Source organism: Eumetopias jubatus, unplaced genomic scaffold (genome assembly GCF_037043125.1).
Source record: "Eumetopias jubatus isolate StellerSeaLion01/CBP00866 unplaced genomic scaffold, mEumJub1_p1.0 scaffold_3, whole genome shotgun sequence".
In the NCBI taxonomy this organism is placed as follows: domain Eukaryota; kingdom Metazoa; phylum Chordata; class Mammalia; order Carnivora; family Otariidae; genus Eumetopias; species Eumetopias jubatus.
Window position 1 is genome coordinate 155,278,779 of NW_028274809.1, and position 12,252 is coordinate 155,291,030.

At 32.1% G+C, this 12,252-nt stretch overlaps 1 protein-coding gene across 1 annotated transcript in view; it reads right to left on the reverse strand.

Moving 5' to 3' along the window:
* The window catches only part of PCDH9 (protocadherin 9), a 915,036-nt gene that overhangs the window by 570,089 nt on the left and 332,695 nt on the right, over positions 1-12,252 (reverse strand). Inside the window, exon 2 of the mRNA XM_028105534.2 lies at positions 11,840-11,941. Coding sequence (XP_027961335.1) covers positions 11,840-11,941 — 102 coding nt within the window. The remainder of the gene's footprint in view (positions 1-11,839; positions 11,942-12,252) is intronic.

Here is a 12,252-nt window from a genome sequence, read left to right on the forward strand (position 1 = left end):
ACTGCCTTCGGCTCAGGTCATGATCCTGGAGTCCCAGGATCGAGTCCCACATCAGGCTCCCTGCTCAGCAGGCGGGTCTGCTTCTCCCTCTGACCCTCTTCCCTCTCATGCTCTCTTCTCTCATTCTCTCTCTCTCTCAAATAAATAAATAAAATCTTTAAAAAAAAAAAAAATAAATAAATAAATAAATAAAAACAATATCAAATCTTCTATAAAATTTTGGTAAAATGCATATCTACAAACTGCTTAAAATTAAATATCAACATGAAATTTGTTAACATTTTATACTGTTCATTTGTTCTAAACAGATATCATGTCCTAATTATCCATTCAAGTAAAAACTGAGATAATTCAGCTAGAAAGTAGATTTTAAAGCTGCTTGGCCTCCTGGCCAAAGATTGGGAATAATAATATACCAAGAGAATAGGAATGTCATATAGTAGAAGGTTATAAGATCCAATTTGAAGAGTATAAACCTCTTGCCTAAAAGTACATTTTTAAAGAAAATTCATCTTGTTAAATGTGGGCTAAACTCACATATTTACATATTTTTAATATATGAACTTCATTATCTTAAAGTTCATTATCAAACCTACATATGTTATGGGATTTTATTGGTTAGTTAGTTAGTTAGTTTTGGCTGCCTTTTTCATCTTTAACTGACAGTGAGTGGAATTAGTTGGAGATTCTGACTCCTGGGCATCAAGGAACTTCCATCTTCTGTAGCTAAAGAACAGATTCCTAAAAAATGTTTGAATGTAGTGGCAGTCTCCTCACTTTCATTCCAATTTTAAGATGCAAACATGTGGGTGATATACTGAAAAATTAAAATATATAAAAAAGTAGTAATTAATGACTTTTTCCTATACTCTCATATTACCCTACAAATTTAATTGGCTAGTTTTTTAATATTCATGGCCAATCTGAAACAACTTACATTCCATATATATGAGCAGTACTTGACCAATATAAAATTTTTTGCCATTTTTTATGTGTCCAAATTCAGAAAATGTCCATTGTATGCAAAATTCAAACTTCTGTAAATTATCCAACAAAGAAGCTAGAGTTGGCTGCCACCCAAAATGTAGCTCCATTTCCATCATTTTTCACTGTATAACAGTGTTTGTGCCATAATTACAACATATCACTGTGTTTCAGATTTACTATTTTGTAAAGCAGATAAAACTAGAAAAATTAATTGTATTTTGATCTTAGTTTTTAAAAATTCTTAGTAAAACTGGAAAAAAAGAAGATATATTTATGATAAGACATAAAAGTCTTAAAAAAAAAAGACACATTCAAATGGGAAACAATGTCAAAAACTGAGAATTTGGTCTTAATCAGGAAGACTCTGGGCTTCTGCTTTTTTAATGAATGCTCATTTGCCCTTTTTATTTTTTGATGTGCATCTTGTTTATAAATGGAGGTTTTACTCAAATATCAAGAATCTTGACTTTAACATCATTAAATCAATTTTAGCATATAGTATCATTCCTGGTCTAGGCTATTATTTATAAAAATGAGTTATATGGAAAATATATTAATAGGTGTTCTTTCAATATGATTTTATAGTCAAATTAGTTTACCCGGGAGTAGGTTAAACAATTGTAAATAGATTATTTACTTTAAATTAGTTAAGTGCAGGGGCGCCTGGGTGGCTCAGTTGGTTAAGCGACTGCCTTCGGCTCAGGTCATGATCCTGGAGTCCCGGGATCTAGTCCCACATCCGGCTCCCTGCTCAGCAGGGAGTCTGCCTCTCCCTCTGACCCTCTTCCCTCTCATGCTATCTCTCATTCTCTCTCTCAATTAAATAAATAAAATCTTTAAAAATAAATAAATAAATAAAAAATAAATAAATTAGTTAAGTGCATTTATATCTTAACCATAACCTAAATTACAAAGAGAAATCAGTGAGGGGAGAATGTCTGAAATCTTTCTGTTTAGACACCCTCTTTACAAGGCCCAATTATCCATGAGAAACACAGTTGTAAATTCTGCCTTAAGGTTAGAATTTGGCTAACAGGAGAGGTCACTGTTAAGGGACAGAGACTTGTACAATACTGTGAGTCAGGAGGCTGGTCTCAAAACCTGGATCTGCCACTATCTTTGTCAGATTTAGAGCAGCCACAGACCTAGACTTTCTGCATTTGAATCCTGCCACAGCCCCTCATCTGCTGTGGGACCATACAAGGCACTTGGTTCCTATACCTTCCTTTATTGAACTACAACCGTAGTCATACGAGATGACTAAGAAGTCAATTCAGTTAATATAATCAGTGTTTTTGAAGAGTTGCTGACAAATGGTAAGGGTTATGTAAATGTGAGCTATTTTTTACCAATGGCCTGCCAAACTTTTGATCCTGACCCAAATAAGCAATTCATTTTACACAGAAACACAGTATAAACACTCAAATATACACAAAAATACACATGTGAAGTAAAACAAAATAATACTTAACTGCATATACCATGCACTCTAATATTATTTATTCTCTTCTATTTACTATTCTTATCCTCTTTTTTCCTCATTCTATTCTATTCTAACCTATTTATTAAATTCTATATAATTTATCCTATTCTATTCTTTTCCATTCCATTAGGAAAAAGCTAGCCCTAACCTCAGATTGCAAGATTTACTCATTTATCTATATAACCTATATGCTGATCATTAATGAAACTCTGCCTCAGTCCACCTTTCACATCAAACTTATTAGATACATCATAACATTTGAAAATTTTTAAAAAACCATATTCAGACTCCATTCCTGACCTGCTTAATTTGGATCTCCTCGTGGTCTTGGCTCCAGAATCTCTCTCACACATAACATGCTGTAGATACCAAAAAATCTAGGTTTCTAATAATTCCAAAATTGACGAAATAAATGGGATTTAAAGAGAAGGTATCTACTTAATCTATTCTTTTTAAAAATTTCATTTGTATTTAATACATGCAACACAGACACATAAATTCTAACATACACTGTTTGTTGGAACTTTCTAAAGGAAAAAAAAAATAAATCTAGGTAACAATTACTCAACAATTAGAGTGATTCTATGCCGCTTTAGAAACTTTAGCATTTTAAACTCAAAATTATATAAAGTAAAATAAAAGCTAAAATCAAGTCAAAGTTGGGATTATGTAGTTTATATTATCTGTATAATTTTTCTATTCTTAATTGGCATAGACAAATGTGTGTCAAGCCTTTTTAAATACTTAAAACATTCTTATATCTATATCTACAATTTTATGTACTATAGAACAGATAAGGAAACTAGTTGTAATTCTACCTCCATTCTTCCCAGAATTTGGTGACACAACAAATGACATCTCATACACCCCCTGGAGTAATCATGATATATGTCTATACAGTATAATAATAATATTTATGTTATATAAATATATAAAACCAGTGCAAACATCCAAAAACCCATTTCAAGTTTGAATATTTTCAGAATTTCTGCAGCTTACATAATTTAGAACATATTTATAAATCCTATAATGTATATGTATAATTAAAATTGTTTTATAAAATATTAAATATCATCTATAAAACATTGATTCTTGGTGGATATTTGGAAATCAGAATGAGGACTTTATAACATGAAATGTTTTTGTTTTTTTTTTTAAGATTTTATTTATTTATTTGACAGAGAGATAGAGCGAGCGCAGGAACACAAGCAGGGGGAGTGGGAGAGGGAGAAGCAGGCTTCCCGCGGAGCAGGGAGCCCGATGCAGGGCTCGATCCCAGGACCTGGGATCATGACCTGAGCCGAAGGCAGACGCTTAACGACTGAGCCACCCAGGCGCCCCAACATGAAATGTTTTTGTGAAAAATATTTATTTAATTTGTCAATGTGCACTTCTAATAGATCTTTCGACATTCTATTCGATTTCCAAATCCTTTCAATGGTAGTTAGAAAGAAGTCTCATAGTTCACAATCATCACAGAGTAGAAGAAAATTTTATTATCTCAATATTTCAATTTTCTAAAAAAAGTTAATATTTTCTATTTTTCTATCTTTTCCATTTCTATACTCTTCTCACATGTAATTGTATTACCTTTACTCCTCCCAATGTGTCTTCAATATCCTGATATATTTTGTGTCCCAATAAATTATTTGTGACCATGTACTCTATAGGACTTTAAATATGAGACTTCCTGGCAGGCTTCCCTACTAGTATCCACGGATATACGCAAAACCTTCTGAAAACTCCACACACCTATGTTAATTCCATTAGCAAATGGCTGGCCTGTATTAATCACAACATGCAACTTCAATTGATTAAACAATACTGTGAGGCACGTATATTTTTCTCTCATTCTCACAGTCTGATATTATTGTCATTCCATGTGTGGTTTCCATGATGATGTAACAAATATTGATTTGTACCTTTTTGTATTCTACCTTTTGGTTGTGTTGTTATATTTTTAGGATCCTTCAGTGAAAGGTACTATGGTTGTCACTTGTTTGAAAGGCCCTTCTCCTCTCTCTTTGTACACTTCATTCTCTCCACAAACAGCTGCACCACACCTGTCATTCAGAATGGCAAAGATGTCTCTGGCTGATAAGCCTATTCCTGTGGCACACAGAGTGGCTTCAAACAACTAATTAGAAGGAGCTGGGACACGGCAAGGTTTGGTGCTGCCCATCAAGCATGAAACCACCACTGACACCATCAGAAAATCTGTCAAATGTGGTTCTTCCTGTGAATAAACCCGAGGCCACTTGTTCTGTGGTAAAGAAGAAATTGGCAGAACATGTGTAATAAAAAAATAAAAGAGGGTGATGGCCATCCTTTATACAGAGTTAAGTAATTGAAAAAAAATCTTAAGCTAGTGGAAAACCCAATACCTGATTTATAGCTGTTTCTGGAATACAGGGAATCAAACTGAAAACTTCTCCATGAATCTCCAATGGAGCAATTCCCAATTGATCAAGTATATTTATTTAGCCTCTGGAAAACATTAATGTGCACTTTCTTTAATAATAGGGGGCTATCAATTATTATAAATAAAATCAGATTTGCACATTCACATACAGATGCAACCTTCACATCACATCTATTACATTATATATGTATAATCTAAATCTGTAGGAATGCATCTATAAATATGCATATCTGAGTTCACAATTAAGTGCTTAAAAGTTTTTAAACCAACAATATTGAACACAAATTGAGAAACATTATATAGTCATTGTTCTTAATAATTAAAAGTGTATGTAGATATCACATTAACTGAGAATGTCAAGTTTGATAGGTATTATCATTTTGAATCAGGATGAAGTCTTGATACTAGAGCCAGGAAAGAGCTCTGAATTGAGAAGAGAAATCACCATGGAATTTTTCTTAAACCTGTGATGATTGCTTTCAACACCCAACCTTCACACATGAAATCTTCTTGAGAAACATTCTCATTTGTCCACAACCACAGTGATCACACCACTCCCGACCATTCACCTGGTGGACTTCTTCAAGACTTACATTAACATTATTATGTTTTTCCTCTACTAGGTTAAATTGGCTCCTGTTGTGTCTTCTTGAATCTTGAACATATTGTAGCACTTTTGCACTTTATGGTAACTTACTATTAAGAGTGTATCCCCTGTAATATCTGAGACACAAAGAAGCATGTGTGCCTGCTCCAGCCTGATGTACTTAGCATATCACATAACAGCATCTCTGATATATTTGCTGAATGAATATTTGTGGAAGGCAGGTAGGCCAGATTGTTAATTTAGACTCATAGATTGGTTTCTGCATAATTATGGAAAAGGTCAACAAGGGGAAGATGGATAATTTGTTTCCCCTCCAAAGAACAGTCTCAACATCATGTTTATGGGCAAGAAACAAAGGAATGTCTAGCACCCAATCTCTTTATCTGGTTTAGGGAACGGTTCCATTTTAAAAATTAAATCAAACTGCATCAGAACGCAGAGATTATAGTACAGAGTTGGTCAAATGTGTAAATTTTTATATTTCCCCACATTACTAATACCTCCTACAATTTTCAAACATAAGTTTAATAGTGTGAAATAAAACAATATTCATGTTTCTATGAAAATATCATACACAGGCATTAGACATGAATGTACGTAGTGTCTATGTACTATTGTACTATAAATGAGTTCTTAGTAATTTGTTTCAAATTTATATATACTTACTTGGTAGCTAATAAGTGGTTAAAAAATTTAAAGATGTAGGGAAAATTCATCCATACATAATATGTTACATATAACAAATACCTATCAAGGAGAGTTTTCAACCAGTCATTAAATACTATTTATAATGGTAGTCAGCAATTGTCCCGGGATTTGTTAGAAACTGTTTGCAAGGCCAATCTTACATAAAATGGCCTGTAAGATCTTTGACTTTTCCCAGCTGGACATGTGAGAACTTAACTCTAACAAATCTGCAACCCATGATACGTATTTTGTTGTTGTTATTTTGCCAAAGTGCAGATTTGGATCCTTTACTATAAAGGATGAAAGAGGAATAAATATTATCTAGTGAGTGAGCCAGTCTGTCATCTAGCATACTTTTTCTACTGATTATAATATATGCAAAGTTTCACAGTAAGTGACTGAGGTGTAACACATCTTTTATCATGTTTGTTAACATTTCATTTTGGAGGGTAATCCTATATGTTACTAAGAACTTAAATATTTTGATATATTAGGAGTTATTCCCAAAATATATATGTATGCATGTATATAATATGTGTTTGTGCATGTGTGTGTATTTTAAATATTTTTACTTTTGGGGTTTTAGAAAAGGTTGTTCTTATGAAGAAAGAAAATGAAAATAAACTGGCTTGTGAATTAATTTATTATTATTAGTGAAAATCTATTAATTTAAATTACCTATATTACTCCCAAATATTGTAACACATAAAGACTTATTGCTAAATGATTTGCCTATTATTTTAACTTAAAAGCTGATATCAACTGTAATATCTATTCTAAGGACTGAACATGTTTATTTTATTGGAAGTTAAATGTGTTTGGGTCACACAACTGTATAAAACACCAAAAACAGGAAAATGTAAGTATGTAGTATAATATTCATATATTAAGTTCTATTTATTTAGATCTATTTAGTTAAGGTTAATCTGTGACAGGTACAGAAAAGAAAAAAGGAAAGGAAAGACCAAGATCAAGTGAGACAAAGGCAAAAGGCTTTTCATCTTTCCCTTTTTTTTTAAAGATTTTATTTATTTGACAGAGAGAGAGAGACAGCTTTCCCTTTTTAATAGAAAGTAACAGATAATGTTACCATTTTGCTGTTACTCCATTTGGTATTATTAATTTAAACAGGAGGGTTCTAAGCTGCAGTTACAAATATGGAGAACCCTTGTTCTCCTCCCTCTCAGTGTGCCCTTGGTTCAGTGAAATTCAAGCTCAAGGTGTACCTGTAACTTCATCTTTAAGGGTGAGAAAATTATGCTTACCTAGAAGACTACTGTCCTAAATGAGGTTATGAGCGTGAAATGCAACACACACAATAATAGTAACAGTCTAATACATTTTAGTTCTATTCTCTTCCCACTTGCTCCTTTCACTCTCCATTTGACACATTTTTATTCTATTAAATATTTCCATCAAATGACACAATTGGAATGTTCATGAAATTCCAATGATAATTTAACTTCTGTGTATCTCCTAATCCAGCAAAACCTGTGTTACAAATTTATGTAAAAGGTCAAAAACATTTCTCTTATCAAAATTGTTTTCCCAGTTTTGGTTGGGAGATTTATAGTAGTAGTCCATCCTGGGATATCTTGATCAACCATCTGCACCACCCATGAATTTCACACTTGCGATAACTGCCACATTTCCAAAGTCTGGCAGCTAAAATTCATACTTATTTTAAAACTCTTCCCCCAATCTCCCTAACTCTTAGAGTTAAGATTTCCATCTGACATTGATTTTCGGATTTCATTGCTACAAGGGAAAAGCCTTATCTCAAGAATTCATACACTGAACACTAGGCCATTTTGTAAAAATACTTTAGCTCAAGCATCAAAAACAGTGACAGGGAACAGCTACTCATACTGAGATGCAGTCTTGTGTGAATTCCAGTAACTATGAGACATTTTCCTACAGATTGCAGAATATAGACACTGAAAGCTCTATCTGCTTGCATTCTATGCTATTTCATGGGTAAAGGGAACTGAACATGATAGAAGGGAAATGACAATAAAATTCATAGATCAAAGATGCTTAGTAAAGGTAATATGCATTTATGGCATGAAAACAATGTGCACTTATTCATTTCTATGCTTCTATTTTAACCATTAATGCACTTTGTGTATCCAATGACAGAGGCCTGCCAGGAAGAGAAAACTTAAATATGAGAGTTCTTTTATATTCCACACCTTATTTAAAATCTAATTTAAGAAAAATTTCAAATATGAACTATTTTCTCTAACATTTGCTTGGAAAATTTTTATGCAGCTTGGAGGTAATCATTAGATCACTCCAGGATCCAGAAAACCTGGATATCATTCTAGTGCTATCACTAGCTAGCTCTGTGACCTACGGCAAGCTACTCCATCTTTCTTCTCCTCAAGTTATGCTTCAGTAGTATGAATATATAATCTCTATGGTCCCTGACAGCCAAATAGCCTGTGAATTTTTTTTGACTTAGATACTATCTTAGAGCAGTAAACTTGTAGTTTCTGAAACTGTTTTGCTATGGTAATATTCCAACTCCATTAATTACTACCTGTGTGAATTCAAGCAACTTATGTAACGTCTGTGTGTCTCAGTTTCCCTATCTGTAAAATGGGAATAATAATAGGCAGTTGTTGTCAGAATTAAATGAGCTATATTTTAATGATTCAATATGTAAGCTTTCTTATATTTTAACATACCTTAAAGCAGGATACATATTAAATAAATTATAAATAAGCACTTATCAGAGTTTAATCAATGACATTTCTCCCAACGGTAAATGAAATTATAGCATGTGTTATACTAAGATGTTATACAGTAACATCCGAACATCTTAGATTAGACAAAGTTTGGTAATACCTATGGAATGCTTGGGGTAATGTCTGGTACAAAAATTACCCAATAGCTGATACTAACACTTCTCTGTAAGTAAGCAATAATTGTTATATCTAAGTTAAGCATGATGGGTAAAGTCTGATTTCAGAATGATTAAAAGCTCGCTAGTCATACAGCCTTCATTCCATTTTGTATCTAAAGTCATAATACAACTACATTCAGATTAATCAATATCAGTTAACATAAAGTATGACTTTCTACTTGAACAGTATAGTTTTAGTTAATTAAATATTTTCTATGATTAAAAGATGTAACATGTTCTTTTTTTTTTACTTTAGTAAGGTGATTAAAGAGGGAAGGTATAAATGGTGAGAAAATTAAAAAACGTGTAATATATTTACCAGGCTTACCACATTATTCAATATAAAGGAAAAAAATAACAGCATAGCACAGGAACCAACTTTGTAGGTTATAATCACCTCTCATTAATTCTCAAGAATGGTTAATACTAGATTAATAACTTTTAAGGAACAGGATACTGCAACTATCCCCTTTGTTATTGGTCTACAGATATTAAGCATTTATGCAGAAACCCTGTCTCACAGAATGCTTTACTTCTGTTTCCAAGTTGTATTTTCTAAGAAACATCAAAGATTTTCTCTCTGCCATTTAAAAAAAAAAAAAAAATGTATACTTACTAAATTAGGTATATTATGATGAAATACAATTTGAACTCATCAAAGACAAAATGTAAATGATGGCCAAATATACACACAAAATGCTTGACATAGGCCCTGGCATACAGTAGGCACTACAAAAGTGTCAGTTGTCAATAGCATCATCTTTATTTAGTATCACCGAGCACTAGAGAGAGATAGGACCTTCCAGATGACCTAATCTGAAACCAGACTGTAATGGGCCTGGAATATGATGGTAAAGTGAGAATTTGTGAGACAAAAGTTTTCTAAAATAATTTGTTTGTTTTCCTTTGTTTATCAATATAACACAGTAGATTTCTTTCACCATTCTTTGATAATTACTCCTAAGTCAACACGATAACTCTGAGTATCATCTTTTTCTTATCCACATTCTCTAGCAAATAAACCCTGTACAAACTGTGTTCTTGTACTTTGTGCCTTATAAAATATCTAACGAAGAATAAAAATGTGGTTCATAGAAACTTATTTTAATTATAGCTCATTTAAATTCTCTACAAAAAAATAAGGAAATATTCAGGATTTCAGTGTCTTTCAGAACATTCTGTGTGGGCTTTGTAAATATTTACATAGGTTTTTATATATGAACAAAATTTACTTATTTCTGCCATAGAGTGTTATTGTGTTATTATCGGATGAAATAAGGGTGACTCATGGGAGAAATTTTCATGTTCTACACACTTGAAATATACACAGTAATGATGAAAAATCAAAGGGTTAAATTATAGTTCTTCTTTCAACTATCAAGTGATTGAGATTTTGGAGAAAGAGAGAAAATAAAAGCAAAATAGGAAGAAGAGTATATACTATAGGTTAGAAGGATGTTTCTGAATAGTTAGATCAACACAAAGAAAAAGAAAAAATGTGAAGGAAAGTATTAGGGGATAAAAATTGTCTAAATTATCACTTTATCCTTTTCCACCTCAATTAATAGCTTGTTAGAAAAGAAAGTGCTTACTCAATCAAATTTCTATTAATCAAAGTAGTTTCTCTGACCTACATTACTACTCGGAGTTTTGAGAATGATAGATTTCTTTATTTGGCAAAATCAAGTGCAAAAATCCCATACTATTAATAATAAATCAAAATATTTTCAATACCTTTAAGGAAATGGGGGGAAAAAACCTACCTTCAATGAGAAAACAGAATACATAGGAAACACTAACACTCACACATACATATATACATATACATATTATCTACCTATCTCTCCATCATCTATCTATAATCTATATGTTAAAACTATAAAAATACACGAAACAACTATGTATGCATTAATATTAGAGTTAACTACTGAAACACAATTCCTTAAAAAATTGATCTTCTATTGTACAATGTGAACATACTTAACACTACTAAACTGTAACTTTAAAATGATTAAGATGGTAAATTTTGTTATATGTTTTAAACCACAATTTTAATATATTAAAAGAAAGATAACAGATTTTTGCATCCATTCATGTTAGAATAATTGGTACTGGAATAGCCCTCCTGATATAAAAAAAAGAAAAAAAAAAGAAAAAAAGAATAAAATGTAGATCTTCTACATTTTACAATGATGGACTCATTAAGAAAAAAGGAAAGTAATTTTTATCTTAAATCCAAATATACAAGGAAATAAAGGATCAAGCTGAGAAAAGGTAGAAAAAAGGGAAATGATTAATGGAAATTCCAGTTAACCTGCTCATACTGAGCAACACTGTCTTCTTTATCTTCCTTAAGTATAGGGGATTAAACAAATCAGTCTTTCAACAAAGAGGATGTTCCTATCTTTGAGCTCAACTAATAAAAATGAATCAATTAAGAATCTTTAACTCCAAAAGAAAGTTGCTCATTACTTTTTCCAAAACCAGGTAATAATCGACACTTTGCATTAAATGACAAGAATATCATATTTAATAGCTGGACTATTACCAAAGAGGAAAAATGTTATTTGCCTTTTATTCTAAAATTGTTCATTTAGGTTGTTTAAAAAAGTTCTAGTATAAAAATATGACCATAAAAGAGGATGGCCAAGAAAATATTTATAACAGTTAACTCAGACTATATAAATCACTAGGAAAATACAAACTGCTCAGTACTAAAATGGTCTCTATAGAGACACGGCATACCTCGTAATGGCTTTCTTCATTCTCCTGAATGTGGAAACCCGCAGAGCTGGGACATTTCTGAGGAGTGACAGGAATATTGTCACTTTTGCTGTGTGAGTTACACTGAAAGAGATTACCAAATAATTGTGACAAACTACTCCACATTTAGACTGTCTATCGAGCGACATGGTTGTTTGCTAAGAGTCTAATTAAAGGAGTACCATTTGAACTAGCAAGGGTCCACACTCATAGGAACATGCATTAACATGGAGCCTTTTCCAAAAAAAAAGATTAAAAGTGTCCCCAGGATAAACAAATTGTCAGAATGTTTTAAGTGAAACTAAAGAAATCTCAAATGTAGTTATTTTATTTTTACTCTGTCTTTTTTTAAACCATACCATTATGCTTATGATTTTAGTAGCTAAATCTTACAT